The 19,490-nt window shown below is 33.0% G+C and overlaps 1 protein-coding gene across 1 annotated transcript in view; it reads left to right on the forward strand.

Moving 5' to 3' along the window:
• Positions 1-570: 570 nt before the first annotated feature.
• The window catches only part of CDH9 (cadherin 9), a 75,931-nt gene continuing 57,011 nt past the window's right edge, over positions 571-19,490 (forward strand). Inside the window, exon 1 of the mRNA XM_045787413.2 lies at positions 571-798. Coding sequence (XP_045643369.1) covers positions 571-798 — 228 coding nt within the window. The remainder of the gene's footprint in view (positions 799-19,490) is intronic.

A 19,490-nucleotide genomic window follows, 5' to 3' on the forward strand; every position in this document is an offset into this window, starting at 1 on the left:
TGTTACAGAAGAACAAGGAAGAGGAAGAAGAGGAAGAAGGGAATAGAAGGAGGAAGAAGAGGAGCAGGAGGAGAAGAAACAGATTGTAAAAGTTGATAAATTGTGCACAGAAAAGTGTTAAAATATATGAGCTCATATATATGTATATATTAATAAATACACTAGTTTTATTGGTCTTAAAGACTTTAGGAACACTCAATATAATCTTTGGTATATTGTAGGGCTTAATTTTTTTCATATATAGCATTTTAAATTACAAATGTGTTCTCATTCATATGCTGCAATACAGTGACATTAAAGTCAGCCTTTAATTTCCTGTTTATTTGTGCTACATGTCTCCTTACCTAGCCATGTGATATGTGTGGTTTTAATGATAGTTCACTGATGTAACATGGAAAAATAATGTATATACAATATATTATTTATAAATTTTGATAACATTTAGAAATGTTTTATAGTTTACAGGTTATGTGAAAATGAAACACAACCTAATAAACCATTTTTCTCCCTCTACTCCTCAGGGGCATCAGACAGTATATTGAATTTGATATCCTGCTGAAGCTGCTTATAATGAGGACTTACCACTGCCTATCACTATTCATCTGGACCTATATGTTTTATACAGTTGATGCTATCCCACTACAAGAAAAAGCTAATAGTGATTTAGCAAGCAAAAGGGTAGTGGATCTGACAAAAGATGATGGTAAATTGTTACATCGCACCAAGCGTGGCTGGATGTGGAATCAGTTCTTCTTGCTGGAAGAGTACACAGGTACAGATACACAATATGTTGGCAAGGTAAGAATTTTTATATGATAAATCTAGAAACTGAAAGTGATAGCAATTCAGTTATTTTCATAGCAACTTCCTGTGCCAATTGTTTAAAATAATGAGTATTTAAAAATATTTGACTAATTATGATGTGCAGAAGGCATAATATTGCAAATGTCTGCAGTAGGGTAGAACGGGGAATGTGATTTATTCATGTAGCTAAATGCAGGTCAGTATCCATAGCAAGCCTCAAAATAAAATGTCATCTGTGGACTTGATTCATTATCAATCAACTACATATGACTTAATTTTATCTGTGTGCATCTAGAAGATTTTAAAAACTTACTTCGAAATTTAACATCATGTATAAATAATAACTTAGTGTGCTATGTGAAGTAAAAAAAGTACAGTAATGTATCAAAAATTATATTGGTCTCTACTAATAAACAATTTATCATAATTTGAATAGTATGCTGTGCATGAGAATAAGTACAAATATTTCTATCTAGATGGTCTGTTTCTTAATATCAGTCAAACTGAACTACTTCCTGCCTGTAAGCCAGACCAAACGATTCTATGAGAAGGAGAAAGAATAGAAGTAGAACGAAGGCGGTACCTTTAGGATGGTTAAAGCCATCCTAGCAGCAGCAGCAACAGGTGCTCATTAGCAGTCTGGAACAAATGGCAACAGAGAATATGTAACTCTCCCTTCTAGATTCATAACCTTTGTCTTCCAGTTTCTTCTCTGTCTCAAAATAGATGACACGATCTTTCCAATGTCCAGAATTTTCTATTATCTATCTTCCCCATACCAATCTCATTCATACCATTCTATGTACAGGACAATTCCTTTGTTCACTGCATTGTCCCAGATATGTGCCTAATGCTGAGATATTTTCAAATTCTAAGAATAAAACTAAATAAACAATGATGAATACTAACACTGCCCATAAATCATATATATTGTTTTCTTGATTCTTTGCACATGATACTAGAAGTGACTGTGATGGTCTGAGTATTTTTTGACTTACTTGAAACACAAGGCAGATAGGATAAAATAGGCCCAAAATAAAAATATAAAAAGTACCTGATATCACAAAAGTCATGCCTATTGCTTTTAAACCAGAAATACATTTATTCTATGAAAGTGCCAAAATCTTGATCTAATTTTTCATTTTGTGTGTGTGACAGTGTATTTTTTTTCAAATGTAGCTTCTTTTATCGGAAGCCTATTATTTCCCCCTCTTTAGATATCTCTCTCCCCTGGTTCCATAGGTCATACTCATTTTGCCCCATATAGTTCACTTGCTGATTCCTTTTTCCCTCTCATTTCTCCTCAGGTTAGTCATAGGGCATCCCCCTGCATCCCTCATTTAACATCACTTTCCACACTACAGTTAATAACTAACATCAGGATATTTCAAGTTCAACTGACAAATGTTTGTGTCTAAGGACTTGAAATTGCCTTATGATTCTTTTTCTAAGGCAGTGTATAAAGGACACATCCAGTTCAGGAGGTCTCACATAGAAGGTTTCGTCCTTGGAGATTCACAGATGCAGAAGAATAGCCACAGATAAAGAGAGATACTCAGTCTCAAGGCGATCAAGGCTCTACTACAAGCATTTATTTTAAGCTGTAAACAAAAATGCTTCCTTCTAAAAATTGAGTGTGCACTGATTAACAGATACCATTATTGTGCTGACATTTAAAAATATACACTAAGCTTCAGATCTTTCTGTACCACCCTGCTTATTTTTAATTAGTTCAAAAATCTCAAAAATAGTTACTAAATGTGTGCATAGTTTTATTTAATTAGTCTTCATAAAATATTTTATCACTTGTCTTTGGAAAATAACCTTTTTTTTAACCCATGGACAAGTTAAAGTGTTCAATTTTTGTACCAATTTATCTTTGACAACCAGATTATAAACCAAAAGTGCAAACCCATTATAATAATCAGAAAGATAATCAAACCAAAACTGTGTCAACTATTTTCATATTGTACTTGGAAAGCAACATGTATGTGAAAGAGAAATTTCAACAAAATAAAACACACGTATTACTTTTTTGGGGAAAAAAAAGATTTCTCTGTTTTGTAATAGGGCCTTGTCTTAGATGTGCCATGTAGCATATATTTAGTTCACTCTTAAAGTGGGCTTCCAACTACTTCTTAGTATTCATTAAGTTCTTAAGGGTCTATTAATTCTCCTAACCTGTTCTCCTAGCTTTTGAACTCATTATACACTTGCATATGCAGAGACTAACTAGGCCTTCACACCTCAACTTGGTCAAACATGAGTTCTCATAAGGACTTAACTTTTTGAATGCCAGATTGTTTTCTTTTTGGCCACACTGTTCTGTTTGCCTAGTCTTCTAGGATCCACTGCATTGGTGAACTTCATGTGATGTAAAGACCTACCATATTTACCATGCACCATGATTCAAAGAGAATAGGTAGCTTCTAATGTAAAGAGATTTTCATATTTTTTCTTAGTTCTACAGAAGGTTGGTATTGCAGACAATGTTAAGACCTCTTTTAATTTATAGGTGATATAAAATTGTATAAAGTTGGAAGGATATGTAAGCCTTGCATGTAAAATTCAGGGTTTGATTCTGAATTTAAAGGAAAAAGTTTCAAACAAATAATAAAGTAGTAGCAGCAAAATTTAATAAAATATACTTGTGCATGCACTTAAACATGAAACTTACAAGGGTCAGTTCTGATTGTGCCATTCAGTAATGGTGCAGAACTTACAAGTTAATTAAACTTTCCAAATTGCAAATTCTTTTTAGGTTAAATTGTCACTAAGATTTCTTTAACTGCAAAATTCTGATGTAGTCTAGGATTGTGGATGCAACTGCATTTGAGGGCAAGAAGAGCTAGTAAAAATTTAATGAAATTTGCGTGTGGATAAATCTAAGGAAGTGGGATTGCATATGGCATGGTATGCATATGAAACACGCATGCCAACACACACACACACACACACACACACACACACACACAGAGACTAGCTTAATAAGATGAAGTTAGACCACTGCTGTAAAAGGCCCGGAATTCCCTGCTGAGTTGTTTTTACATACAGCATGGAAAGTGAGTCCTGTTGAAAGCTTTTGTACTAATTCATTATCGATGGATCACAAGTGTGGGATGCTCACTTTGCTTTCATTGTCAAGATGGACTGCAGGAGGAACAAAATAAATTATGATGATATTTTTATAAGAAAAAACGGAGACTATTTCTGTATGTCATTTCAGACTTTTGTAATACAGGACAGAAAAGTGAAGAATGCTGAAATTAAGAGTAACTTTTGTATTTTAACTATACTGGATTTAAAATTAAAAAATTAAAACATTAAATTACGAGTAATTTTTGTTTTCCACAATCATGTAGTCTGGAGTTTGGCTGCTCGTTTTTGGTGGAAGCTATCAGATTTATTAATTCCATTTTCTGTAATGAGGGAATTCTTTCTTAAGAATTGAGGTTCTTTCTTAAGAGGATTACAAAGTTATGACAATTGCCATGTAGTTTCCCTGTAGTCTGAATAGAGACACGTGGCTGAATTACTTAGGCAAAAGAGTAATACTGCTCAAGAGAAGAATTTAAATAAATTTAACAATAAGTATAGCAAAGGCTCCTGCTATTCTGTTAGAGAAACTTCACATGTATTTGATTTCTTACACATTAGATCTAGATCTTGAGGAACTGTCCTCAGGACAATCCCGAGTTGTTGTGGATTAATAATTAACTGATCATATGCCTATTATGCAGAATTGATGTTTGATATCTAGTTATTAAGACACAATTATTACACAGAGCGATACCAAATTTACAGGTATAGTGTTTATTTCTTCTGAAGGAAAACATTAGTATTCATAAAATAATTTGAAATATCAGCTTAATTGATTATTACATTTTAATTCAAAGCATTTGCTTTGCTCAGAGTGAACAACATCGTGCCATGGAACTGCCCGTAACTAAGCACCGTTTAAATACAATATATATATATATTTTTAAAGATTTTACTTATTTATTTATTCAACAGAGATAGAGACAGCCAGCGAGAGAGGGAACACAAGCAGGGGGAGTGGGAGAGGAAGAAGCAGGCTCATAGCAGAGGAGCCTGAGGTGGGGCTTGATCCCTGAACGCCGGGATCACGCCCTGAGCCGAAGGCAGACGCTTAACCGCTGTGCTACCCAGGCGCCCCTAAATACAATATATTTTTTATAGAGTTAGCTCTAAATTTTTTATAGTTTTTTTCAAAAACTTTTACTATTCCATAGCTGAAATCATCATGAGTATAATTAAAGAATTCCAGAATGGAAGAGGATTTTTAACATTTATCAAGCTCTTGTTTACAACTGGGTACAACTGATTGAGGTGTTAACTAAAACAAAGGCAAACACAGGTACCCACAGGAAAACGGATAGGAGTCTGGCTTCTATCAGACTAAGTGATGAAACTGTGGGATGACTCTCTTTTGTACCTGCAGTTATTGACATATGCACTAAATATTGATATTTCCCCAAAGCATACATAAAATAATGTACTCGGATAGGCAATGTTCTCTAGGCTTTCAGAAAATGGCAGGTTGGTGTGTACAGAAACAGAAATAAAGTCTCAAAGTTCCTGAAGGATGTTTGATAAATTTTTATAGTATATTATAGTGTTTTTCAGAATCTAAATAAATTATCTTTATAAAGCTTCACTTGGGCTGCAGTTCATGTGGCAGCCGTTTCAGATTTACGGGCACATTGTATCCCCAAATTCTCTTTATAGGTTAGTTGTTTAAAGCTAAAAACACATGAGAAAAATATTAAGCATTAAGGCTAGGTTCTCTGGACCGCCGACAAAGGCTTATTTCACACTGAGTTCTCTAAAACTCTGCTTTTCTAATAGAGTGCTATCATTTCATTCCGACTGCTAGTTCCCTCGTTGCCAGCACTCCATCACCACTCCACTGAGCCACCACATTAGCTCACTAAGTAGACTTTTTACTTGACTTCACTATTTTTGCAATTCTTAAAAACATATGATACACTGTTTCTTGCATGACACCAATCTCCAGGACAACATATCTATAGAAAAATAACCCAGATTCACTTAAGTAGAACCCCAAGTATTCGATACCCAGCCTACGCTCTGTGTCCCCACAACTATGCAGCTTTAGCTCTGGGCAAAGGGAAATTTCTTCTCTTCCGTATGCTTGACTTCTATTTTATCAGGGTCAAAGGCCTTTTTCAGGGAGTATCTCACCCCTTTGTCATAACTTTATCTCTTCTCCTTGCTTTCAATCCTATCTCACATGCATTCTCCTACAAAACGCCCATTGTCACTCTCTCCAGCTAGAATTTCCTGTCAAATTATACCAGCTATCAACTTATTCAAGGCATAATTTTAATTACTCTGGTCTAATATTTTACCATCTAGAATCTGTGACCTTTGGAATCTGAATTTGTATTGTACTGAATTTTTTCTTCCCCGAAATGTTTGACATATGTATTTATTTACTCAAAATTAATATTCAATTGCTATCCCAATAGACCTCTGTTGAGCATTTATTACTCTGGGTGCTGAGATATTGACACTATGAAACACTAAAAGAGCAGAGAAAGTTAAATTCCCCTTTTCCTGACACATGTTGCACCACAGTCAATTCCTTTCCTATATTTCCATTATACTTGAGGCCCATAATTGCAACCCAGGATCCTCCCATTTTGCTCTATGCCCTCAAACAGCACATACCTTCGAATCACTTTTACTCCAAAATAATCTCTATGTCCTTAATACACATAATCTGAAACAGGCATTAAAAATTAAAAGATAAGATTAAATAAATTCTGACTTTGATTAAGGAACTGTAACTACTTCTAGAAAAATTTACTTTTAAAATTTAAGTAAACTTCTTTTTTCTGGAATATAGCAACTGTTAAACCATTCAAAATATAGTATGGCAGAAAATGCTTATTAGTATTATTACCAAATATATGTGTGATTTTTCCTGACACCTTCCACCAATTTCAGTGCTTCTGAACTATTTCTAAATTTTCAACATTCTCTTCCTCTACTTTCAAACTTGCAGAAGATCACATTCACCTTTACATATCCATCAGTGTTTGGAAAAAACAAAAAAGAAAAAGAAAGAAACTTAAAAAGAAGTAACAGAATCTCGAGGAGGGTCTAGAGGGAGGATTGTGAAAAACTATTTAAGCACAAGCATCATCTATCATTATTATTATTATTAAAAAAGTAATTTGTACTCCTTAAAACAAACTGGGTCCATAAAATAAAAAAATAATGGGAAAAATATCAAAGAAAAATATAATCACACTACCAAGATAAGTTTAAATGTTTACATATTTATGTTTATTTCCTTGTTATATATTTTAATACTGTAGATTTTAAATTACTTATACATATATTTTAATTTGTCTTTCTTAATTAATTCTTTGTTTCTGCGTATTGTTAAAATTTCAGTATTAGCCACATGGTATCATATATATAGTTTTTGATTATTTTTATTTATTTATATATTATACTATATATAAATATATATTAAATATATAATATATAGTATATAAATATACATTTATATTTATTATTTGATTTCATACTGTAATTGAGGTCATTCTAGATATGCCATTGAATATACACTCAGTGGAATTCCCTCAGTAAATATCCTATTTCATAGCCATAATTTTTTAGGGATGTGATTACAAAAATCATCATACTCAGAACTATACACTAAAGGATGCACAAAAATGATTTCAAGATCAATGAGTAAGTGATTTGGCAAATCTAAGGGGAAAGAGGGCTTTTTTTTTTCTTTCTAAAATGGGAAGGGAGATATTTGTAGGTGGCGATTTTGTGTGGAAGTTTTAGCTTCTCTGATGGTTTCTATAACAAAAGCTTTTCTTGAAAAATTAAAAGATTCTCCCATGGTTTATGTTCTATCGATCTTACTCTCTAAATACAAGATACTCTACAAATACAAGTTTTGTGTCTCCTTATTCCAATTCTTACTGTGAGAAGAATATTAAAAAGTTCCATTTTTTAATTCCTCTCTTTACCTCTGTCAGGTTTTCTTTATTTTTATGCAATTATTAAATGCATGGTCAATTATCTTTTATGCTTCTGATTAGTTACTGATGCTCTGTTGTTATGAAATATCACCTTTCATCTTTGATAATACTAATTGCTTGAAATTTACTTTGCCTGACACAAACTTAGCCACACCAATTCATTCGTGATTATGTTTGTACGGTTTATAATTTACATTCTTTTACTTTCAGCCTTTTTGTGCAATTTTATTTAAAACACAGCTCTTGTGGGATGCATGGGTGTCTCAGTCAGTTAAGTGGCTGCCTTCGGCTCAGGTCATGATCCCGGGGTCCTGGAATTGAGTCTGGCATCGGGCTCCTTGCTCAGCAGGGAGCCTGCTTCTCCCTCTGCCTTCCCGGCTTGCCACTCCCCCTGCTTGTACTCTGACAAATATATAAATAAAAGGTGGTTTATTGGTTTTTGCTTTCCTACCATGTTTTGGGTCAAGTGAATGTATTTTTTAATATTTGAATTTGTTTTTTATAATTCATCTTTAACCTATTATTATATAAATCAAATAAATACGATATATTTTAGCATGCAATGCAATAATCTTATAACAATATGAATTTATTTCCTCTGTCAGCCTTTATTCTATATTTGTCATATTTTTTCCATCTGTATATATTGTAAACTGTACCATATTTTGCTAATATTTTATTATTTAAGCATTTCATTATTTATTAAAGACTTAAAAATATAATTTTGTATTGTGTTATGTTATATTTGCTTATGTAATTACCATTTCTGGTCCATACTTTTTAGTCTTTCATATTGATATGAATTTCTGTGTGCTGTCATTTTCTTTTAACCTGAAGACTTCCTTTAGCATAACTTGTAGTTTGGATCTGATGGAAACAAATTTTCTCAGTTTTTCGTAAATCAGAAAATATCATTATTTCACTTCTATTTTTGAAAAATATTTTAACTGGCTATAGGAATATAGATTGGCCTGATAATTGTTTATTTGTTTTATCTCTTAGCACTTAAATTTTTGCTACATTGCATTGTGGATTTTAGTACTTTTAGTAGGAAGTCAGTCTTTATTCTTATCATTGTTGCCCTATATGTCATGTGTATTTGTCTCTGGTTGCTCTTAAGGTTCTGAGTCTTTTGCTCTCTGATGCTCTATTTCAATAGGGATTGTACTTAGATACCTGGATGTGTGCTGGTTTTGTTTTATAAAGATTTAATCTACTTATTTATTTATTTAGAGGGAGCAAGTGGGGGGACGAGCAGAGGGAGAGCGAGAAAAAGAATCTTAAGCAGACTCCACACTGAGTGCAAGCCAGATGCGGCACTTCATCTCACAGCCCTGAGATTATGACCTGAGCTGAAACCAAGAATCAGATGCTTAACGAATTGAGCCACCCAGATACCCCTAGATTTTTTTTTTGTTTAACCTGCTTGGGATTCACTGGCCTTTTTAGATCAGTGGGTCTTTTTTCATCAAATTCTTAAATTGTATGCATATTTTTATTTTTATGGTCTGCTCTATTTTTGGCGGAGGAGGGGAGAACTCCAAAGACAAGTATATTAGGGCATTCCACATTTTCTCATACATCGCTGAGACCAGGCTATATATTTTTTCAATATATTTTTATATCAGTGCTTTAATTTGGTTAATTTATTTTTAATGTCATCAAACTTGTTTCTTTTGTTTCTGTGTCCAATCTACTGTTACACATTTTTATTACAGAAGCTACAATTTCCAGTTCTAGGTTTCCTTTTCTGTCTGGTTTTTCATATAATTTATGAAATCCCTTATACACTCACACATTATTTTAGTATGCCCTATAAATTCTTTAATATACTTATGACAGTTCTTTTTAAAGTCTTTGCCTGTTAAATTTAACATCTGAGTTATTTTTATCTATTTCTATTGATTTTTCTCTTGCTATATTTTTCTGCTTTTTAAATCACTTCAAAATTTAGATTACATACTGGGTATTATGGGTAACATACTATGGAGATTCTGGATTTTGTCTTCTTCCTCTGAAGACTGTTGAGTTTTGTCCCAGCAGGAAGTGAAATTGTGGGATTTTACTTAGATTCTACGTAGGCTTTTATAATTCATGGCAGACTCTTTTGTTTTGTTTATTCCCTAGTCCTGTGGTGTAACCCTAAATCCTAGTACATCATCCTAGCTCCTAAGTTATCACTTTTCTGCTGTTTTATTGGATATCGCAAAGTGTTTACCAAACACATTTACCTACAAGGAGCATTAATCTTAACTCTTCATTCCTAGTATCTGAAATGACTAAAATCTCTGCTTCATTTTTAACTTTCAGACTGTTCCTCTTCTCTGTATTCCTTGGAGTCTTAGTCAATACATGGCCAGTTTAGAAGTCAGCTACATGATACATGTAACATGCATTCAAGGTTCAGATCTCTCTCCTCTGTGGCTTCCTCTATTTCTAGAATTCTTCTCAATTTTTAGCCATTATGGCATCCATGAATCCTGACCTCTGATTTCTCAATTTATAAAGAGTGCCGCTTTCTGCTTGAACTTTCTCTGCCTTCTGAATGACACATGAAATGAGATATACTTGCAAGGAAAGAGGGTTAATATGGAAATCACTTTATCCCCTATTTGCTAGTAATCCTCCCAGTTTCTGTTCCTGGTTTTTATCTACTGACTTTAAAGTCTTTTTTTAAAAAACTAATTTGTAAAGAGTTAATTATTTCAACAATAAGAGTATTGTTCCCACACAAGTTATGTTCCATGACTGGAATCAGAACTCCTACATATTTTTTCCTTATTAAAACTTGTGTTTCCTGTAAATATATGTCTTATGATTGAATATATGTATAAAAGGAAGTCCTATAAGATATATTCAGCAATGCAAATGCGGTTTAAAGCCTATAGGTTAAAAATTATTTCATTCCATTTTCATTTCTTGAGTAATTTTTCTTTTCCACAGCATAGGAAGAACTGAAGAAGGACCTGGGCATTCTTGTAAAGTGCCCTAAGAATACCACATAAGTTTTAAGTTCCTGTTTTAAATGACTTTTTTCAGATTTTTAATTGAAATAGTATTGTCATAAGAAAGATGGCTGAAGGAAGCAAATTGCTTGAGGAGAATATGAAGTCATTAGCATATAGTATTCCCAACACTATATGGGAATAATGGCAGTGACTAGGCAGAAGTATGTATTTGAATATAACCCTTCTTTATATTCACCACTTTTCCTGGGTTTGTTGTTTCTTCATCGGTCAACCACTGTTGAAATTCAGCCAGTATACTTAATAAGTTAAAGGATAATAAACTTTTAGGGGAAAAAATGTCACAAGCAACTCTATTTCAATCAATAACTATTTTCCAGTAATTGTGTTGATTTATGATGTGAAAACACATTGTTTAAGTTCTTTCTTGCTTAGAAAATCACTCTTTGTAGTCACTGTAGTATATTTCATATTAATAACAATAAAAATGCAATATTAAATATCTTTAAAGCCCCCAAATACTCGCTTACTTATTGTGATAAGGGTTTTCACAAATCTCTGGGGAAAAAAAAAAAGCTTTATCGACTTCTCTATGCTTATCCCAATAAAGCATGTCTTAAACTGTCTTAAAGAAAGTCTTCATTTCAAGTAAGTGAAGTCATTTTTTTATGTGTACATGAAAAAATAAAAGTGTCTTGGTCAAATCACAGACAAAAGGTATTTGTTTACATATATTATGAAACCAGTTATCTAATATACAACAAAACAAAATAGACTATACTCCATTTGTCCCAAAATTTGTCATGAAATATATTGATTTTTAAAATAAATTTTAAATTCTAATTTACAATGAGCTAAATATGATTTCCACACAAATGAATATATATGTTTTACTTCAAAATTAATATAAAAAAAGGAATGGTGAAATTTTATTATAAAACGGATATTAGGGAAATCATTAAAAGGAATATAATGAAAGATCACAAATACAAAGTTATGTCAATATTTCCCATAAATTCATTATAATGGCAGCTCTGAAGTAAGTGAGGAAACTTCAGTATTTGTCTTCAAATTACATGGACTGAAGGTACTGGAAATTTTTCATTTTTTTTTTTCTTCCTACTCTTGTTAGTCTGATATTAGCAATGAACAACTTGTGTTGCTGGTGATAAATTGGAAGATCAAACTGAAAGTTAAAATCTTTGACCATCCCCAGCCAGAGAAGAAAGGCAGGGTCAGAGATGAGAAGGGTACATATGGTCTTAGGCACTGCCTGGCCTTTATCTCTGCAAAGTACCTTGTCTGGTCAGTGTTTATGGGAAGAACACACAAAAAATGCTTGAGTCAGAAAAGTTTGTTTTGTTTTGTTTGATATAGTCCCAATAGTTAATTTTTGCTTTCCCTTGCCTGAAGAAAAATATCTATAAATATGTTGCTAAGGCTGATGGTTAAGTGATTACTGCCTGCTTTTGTATTAGGAGACTTATGTTTTCAGGTCCCACATGTAGGTCTTTAATCCATTTCAAGTTTATTTTTGTGTATGGTATAAGAAAATGGCCCAGTTTCATTCTCTTCCATGTAGCTGCCCAGTTTACCAACACTATTTATTGAAAGGACTGTCTTTTTCCCATTGTATATTCTTGCCTCCTTTGCTATAGAATAATTGACCAGTTAAGCATGGATTTATTTCTGGGCTCTCTATCCTGTTCTGTTGATCTGTTTGTCTGTTTTTGTGCCAGTACCATGCTGTTCTGATTACTATAGCTTTTTACCATATCTTGAAATCTGGGATTGTCATACCTCCAGCTTTGTCCTTTTTTCTCAAGATTGCTTTGGCTACTTAAAGTCTTTGGTGGTTCCATATTAATTTCAGGATTATTTATGCTAGTTCTGTGAAAAATTCTATTGGTATTTTGATAGGGACTGCATTGAATCTGTAGATTGCTTTGGGCAGTATGGACATTTTATTGATATTAGTTCTTCCAATCCATGAACATTATGTATCTTCTCATTTAGTTGTGTCATCTTCAATTTCTTTCATCAGTGTCTTAGTTTTCAGAGTATAGGTTTTTCACCTCCTTGGCTAAATTTATTCTTAGATATTTTATTCTTTTTAAAAGTGCAATTGTAAATGAGATCATTTTCTTAATTTCTCTCTCTGCTACTTTGTTATTAGTGTATAGCAATGCAACAGATTTCTGTATAACTTCATATCCTGGAATTTTACTGAATTCATTTATTAGTTCTACAAGTATCCACTGATGGATGAATGGATAAAGAAGATGAGGTCTATATATACAATGGAATATTATTCAGCCATAAAAAGAATGAAATCTTGCCATATGCAATAACATGGATAGACCTGGATGATATGCTAAGTGAAATAGGCACAGAAAAGCAAATACCATATGACTTCACTTACATGTGAAATCTAAACAACAAAACAAACAATAGGCCCTCAAATACAGAGGGGAAGTAGGAGGGAATGGGCAAAATGGTTGAAGAGGATTAAGAGGTACAGTTTTCCAGTTGTAAAATAAATAAGTCATGGAGATAAAAAGTACAGCATAGGGAATAGAATCAATAACATAATAACGCTGTATAGTGACAGATGGTGACAACACTTATCATGGTGAGTATTGAGTAATGTACAGAATTGTCAAATTACCATGTTGTATACCTAAAACTAATGTGACATTGTATGTTAACTATACTTCAATAACATATTTAATGTACTGAAACTGTGTAACATTCAGAGTTCCATTAAGTTCAAGACAACAGTGCTAGAGTGGTTGATTATGAGAACTAATAACACTTAGAATTAATTTCATGAAGATTAGTTTTTGACCATTTATTAGAAGTTTTAGAGAAATTGAAAGAAAGTTGGTGAGGCATAAATGCACATTTAAAAATAACTCTTAGAGATGCCAGGAAATTGGTGTTCCATATTTGTTCCCCAGATTTTGCCTGCTAATTTTATTCTCTTTGCTTTGGATCATTCAGCCATTATCACTGTGTCCTTTGGTATTCTCTTTAAGTTCTAAGTCAAAGGCAGTAACACAAAATGTTAAGATTTGGAATGAGAGTGCAAAAAGTTCAGCTAGAAAATTGTGGATAATTAGAGTTGATCAATAATAAAACAGTCTCCTTTCTAAAGTAATAACACTCCCTCTCTCAAGTGTGAAGGAGGGGATAAATGTACACTGATAGTGGGGAATTTATAAATGATGAAAAAAAGTAAAGAAGAAAATATAACCCCCAAATTCACTGATAACCGTGGTTATGATGAGATAAATTCCTCTGGTAATATTTTTTATCATAAAATTTGTATGTAGTAAATATCTGCAAAGCACAAATTGTGTTCTGCCTGTGTACCTAAGATTAAAGTGTGAGCATATTTTGATGTCCTAAATGATTTTCTAGAAACAGTTTTTAATTGCTATGTGACATTGTGTCAAATAGGAAATAACATTATGAAGAACCCCATTACAAATAATAAAATAATGACTGTAATAAATAATTCTGGAACAACAGATAAGGATTTTAATGAATGCATGTGTGTTTGTATGGGTCTGTGTTGCCAACTTGGTTGGTTTAAGATGTACATGTACAAACTAATGTATGCACATCTTAATTGTACAGCTCAATGAGAAATTTATTTACCTATTTGCCATTTCTATTTACTTATGTTAATATGACCAAGATCACAATGTAAACAATGTTTGGCATCTAAGAAGATACCCTCTCATTTAGCCCTTTCTAATCAATGCCCTCCCAGAGGTTACCACTTTGCTGATGATTGTACAGTACTCCATTGCTTAAATATGCCACAATTAATTTATTTATTCTATTGATAAATGATTGATATGCTTCTAACTGGACGTGATTATATATAAAAATTGTGATAAAGATTCATGCACATTTTTACTGTCACATGTGGATTCATTTCCTTTGGGTATATTTTAAAAGCAGGATTGCTGAATCACAGAGTGGGCACAGATTTATCTTTAGGAGATGCTCAAAGTGTTTTCAAAGAGATTGTACCAACTTACACTTCCTCCAGGAATTTGTGAGTGTTCCATTCACTTACTAATACTTTTATTGCTAACTTTGCCTTGCCACTTTATAAAGGTTTTTATATATACAAGTCATTTTTTTGAGAGATACTGAAATTATTTTCTCCTAATTTCAGCTTACTTCTTCGCTACCATCATAGTGTCTTTTAATGAATAAAGTCTCTTACTTTTAATTTGCTTCTATTTATCAATCTCTTCCTTTGAGTTTATTAATTTTGGTGCCCTACTGAAGAGACATTTGCCTATCATTAAGACAGTATCTTTTGCTTTTTTCTGGAAACTTCATTGTTTTATCCACCATGTTTAGGTTATAAGCCAATTTAAATTCATTTATGGACTAGATGTACAATAGAGATCAAAGAGTGGATACAGACCTAGATTTGCTCCAGTATTGTTTTTTTAAAGACCATTTCTGTATCTACTTCTAATGGTCACATTTGTGTAATTCATGTGGCTGTTTATGTGTGCATGCGTTTGTTGATCTTTTCATTTATTCTTATGTTAATACCAGCTTGTGTTAATTGTCAAAGCATTATTGTTTTATTTTTTAATCTTGTCATTAAAGTCCCTCAACCATGTTCCTCTTCTTTAAGATCACTGTGGTTTCTGCATTTTCATAAACTTTTATAATTAGCTTGTCAGTTTCCGCTAGTCTCAGGAACAGTATCAGATTTAAGAGACTAAAACAACATACCTGTTTTAGGAAATGTGTGACCCTGGATTGAATACTGAATTTGGTAGCATATTATCATAAATTCACTATTAGAACAACTGGCATATTTGAAGAGGGACTGTTTATTTTAATGTTAAATTTAAATTGTTTTATTATATTATTGTTTAACTTTATAATTATACCATGATTATATTAGACGATTTTCTTGTTTTTAGGTTATGGATGCTGAAATATTTACTTGGAGGTATCAGTTGATAAAAAGTCTACAAACTGATCAAGGCAATTTTAATACATATACTACATGCCATAATAGGTATAACAAATATCATATACCTACAGAAGTATATAAATCAATAAGGAAAAGATGAACAGGCAAACATAAAAATGAGCAAAATGACTGAATAGTTATTTCACAAAAGATGATACCAAAGTGGCCAATTAGCATATATATAATAAGATGCTCAACTCATTAGGGAATGCAGATTGAAACCACTCAAACACCAGAATGACTAGGAGTAAAAAAATAAATAAATCCCAAGGGGAAGTGATGACACGAACAAACTGGAACTCTCACAGATTCAGAATGAACTACAAATGCTAGAAACATTGAAGGAGACTTATCTGGAAAAATACAATATGCCTTGATGTTGGAAGACTAAAAATTTGTCTGAAGATTAAATGCCATCCCAATCAATATCCCTGTGTATTTAAGTCTATTTTGAAATAATTTTAAACTTCCAGAGGGTCACTCAAATTGTTCAAAGAACTTCCATACACCGTTCAGCAGGATTTAGCAATTATCGATATTGCTAATTTGTTTTGTCACTCTTTCTGCTTGTACAGATTTCATATTATGGCAGAACTATTTCAATGCTGTCTTTACTTCAAGGATGTTTCCCTTCTTGAGCTCCTCAGAAGGTCTGAAGTATTTGCAAATGTACACGAAGTTGGCAATAACTGAAATCTAATTTCTGTTTCCTACTGATAGAATCTGTTCAGTTTCTTAGCCTTCTTGCTGACATTTTCTAGGAAGTATTTTGGAATTGGATCTTGAGCATACGAAGTTTAGACATCAACCTGGAGATGTCAGCAGAGAAGTGGGGGGCTCCGTTCCCTGTGACTCCTAAGATTGTGCTCTCCAATTTCTAGCCCCCTGACAAACCCAAATTCTGACCACTGTCTTCTCAGCCAAATAATACCACTTCTCTCTGCCTAGACTCTAACCCCGTATCATCACTAACTCCGTAACTGGAAAGTACCCTTTGGGGAAGAGTCCGGTAATGGAATACGCCACAAAAAGCATAATTCAAGGTCATATCCTTTGCAATACTCCCTCTTTTGATTGGTCATCAGTTTTGTCTGTCTGTCTGCATATCTGTTTTTGATCACGTTTTCACAATTATTCCCAGTGGGTGTATTTGTCCAATGCAGCTAAATACCAAGATTGCTTTCGAGAAACACTTCATAATGTGAATGCAGGGTTCATGCACCACTAAGGCTTATAATATTGTAAGATTTAAGTATTTTTCCAATGTGCCTATTCAAAATAAGATATACCTATTATTTCTTTTACTATTATTTATTTATTTGAGAGAGAGAGAGTGCAAGAGAAAGAGTTAGAGAGAGTGAGAGTGAGCACCAGCAGGGGTAGGGAGAGGGACAAGCAGACTCCCCACTGAGCACGGAGCCAGATGCAGGGCTTGATCCCAGGACCCCCAGGATCATGACCCAAGCCGAAGGCAGATGCTTGACCAACTGAGCCACTCAGATGCTCCAAGATATACCTATTATTTCTGTTTCTTGTTTTATTATATTAGGTAGAACTTTCAGAGTGTTTTTTTTTTTTATCATAGGTGATAGTGTTAATGCCACTCTAAAGGATAAGTCATTGATATTTTGAGATTTTCTAGCTTCTTAAGACACATGTTCACTCTTTCCTTTCTAGGCAAAAAACTCAGATCTTCAAATGAAAATCTGCAGTGGCCATTTGTAAACATTTTCTATTCATTTCCTGTCTGGACCAGCAGGTCTGCTTTAGAGTTATTTGTGCTCTTCCAGTCGCAGCATCTCAAATGCCTTGTGAGATCAGTGATTAGTGACCCTTCTTTCCAGGGCAATTTTGAACACCTTCACTCATTCCATCAATATATCAGCGAGACTGTGAGGGCAAGAACTCAGGTGTCACTAACTAGCCTTTATCTTTTGAACTATCTAATCTTTCCTTCTACTGTATATGTAACAGAATTATGTAAAACAAATGCCAACATCGCCAATTTGTTTCTACTGCATTTTATAAAAACCTTTCTTTTTTTTTAAATAAAAACCCTTCTTATCTATTCAGATGGTTTACTCCTTGAAAAAATAGATTTTTTTCCTTATAGTTCAGTGACTGACACATATTAGCACTCAGTTCAATGTTTATTTTAATCCACGTTTTTGAGCACAGGACTGTGATATTATCACTGTTATCACTGCACTCATGAAGCACAAGAGAGAGCTAAACTAAACTGGCAGATATTTTCCAAACTCACTGAACTGTTTTACTGGAGTTTCGCAAAGGGGAAAAATTATATATCATGCTTATTTACTAAGTTTTCTTCATAAGTACAAAAATCATCATTTTGCTCACTAAATATGCCCTTAACATGAAGACATGATCTTAACAAAATGAAGCAGAAAGACAAAAAATTAAGTTTAAAAATATTATGTAAGATAATTAGGCAAAAATGAGCCATATTAAGTAATAGAAATATTACATATTTGTTGGTTGATTTTTCAATGTATTTTAAATTGTAAAAATGCATTATAAACACTTTCTGGACCTTAAATTCATTAATGATATTATATTAAAAAGTGAGAGCACAATACAAAATGAAAAAAAATCCATTCAAAGAAATATCCATTTACAGATATTCCCTAAGTTGTATTTGGTAGAGAGACAGACACTCAAATTGGTGAAACGTATTGTTAGAATCACTTGAAAGGCTTCAATCATGAAGAGGTTGAAATTGATAGATAATACTCTATAATTATATACTTGTGATAAATTTAAATTCAGTCTGTGCTGGATATCAATAGTTGATACAGCTTGCACTGCTAATCTTCAAGGAACTTTCTTCAGTAAGAGAATACAAGATAAAATAGTTGCCATAAAAGTGACTGCAGGTAAAGAACAAAAGCAAATGATGTATTTATGCAATCAGATATCTAGCACAATATTTTAAAGGTTACAGACCATGGGTAGCTTAGCTTTTCCAAATTTTTAAGGCATTAACTGAAGCCACAGTATACAGCTAAAAGAGCACATTCAACAATCAATTTAAAGCCCATCTCATGACCAGGTATCATTTCGAAGCCAGATAAAAATATAAGGTTACTATTACCTTGCTGCAGTTAGCAATCCTAAAATTAAGAATCATCATTCTCACTCTTTAGTTTCTTCCTCCTACCCCCAACCTGCAACTAAAGTGCAGAACTAGAAGACATTTTTAAATGTGTGACCATATGCTGTGAGTCCTGATAAATATGCTTTTAATATTTAGCCTGACACGGCCATGGTAAAGCATCTAATACACAAAATAGATTCAAGAAAAACAAATGCATGAGTTTATTCCTCTTCTGTGATTGATCTGGTCCTATTAATTTATCTTTCAAACTCATAAGTATGGTGACATATCTGTTTCTGCTGTAAGCAGTCTCTCAGTGTCTCTTGTCAGTTTTCTTATATTAAATCTCTAACTGGTCCTATTCCCTCTGATTTTCATTTTGTTTTTCAAATTACCTTTATATACTCTATGAGAGTACTTTTTCTATATCATGTTATCCTCTTCAAACATTTTTAGTGGTTCTTGCCTAGGGAAAAACTCAAATATGTTGAGATTACTGTTATTTTAAAACCATTAACAACAGGGCATTCACT

Source organism: Ursus americanus, chromosome 15 (assembly GCF_024610735.1).
Source record: "Ursus americanus isolate L20-20 chromosome 15, mUrsAme1.1.p, whole genome shotgun sequence".
In the NCBI taxonomy this organism is placed as follows: domain Eukaryota; kingdom Metazoa; phylum Chordata; class Mammalia; order Carnivora; family Ursidae; genus Ursus; species Ursus americanus.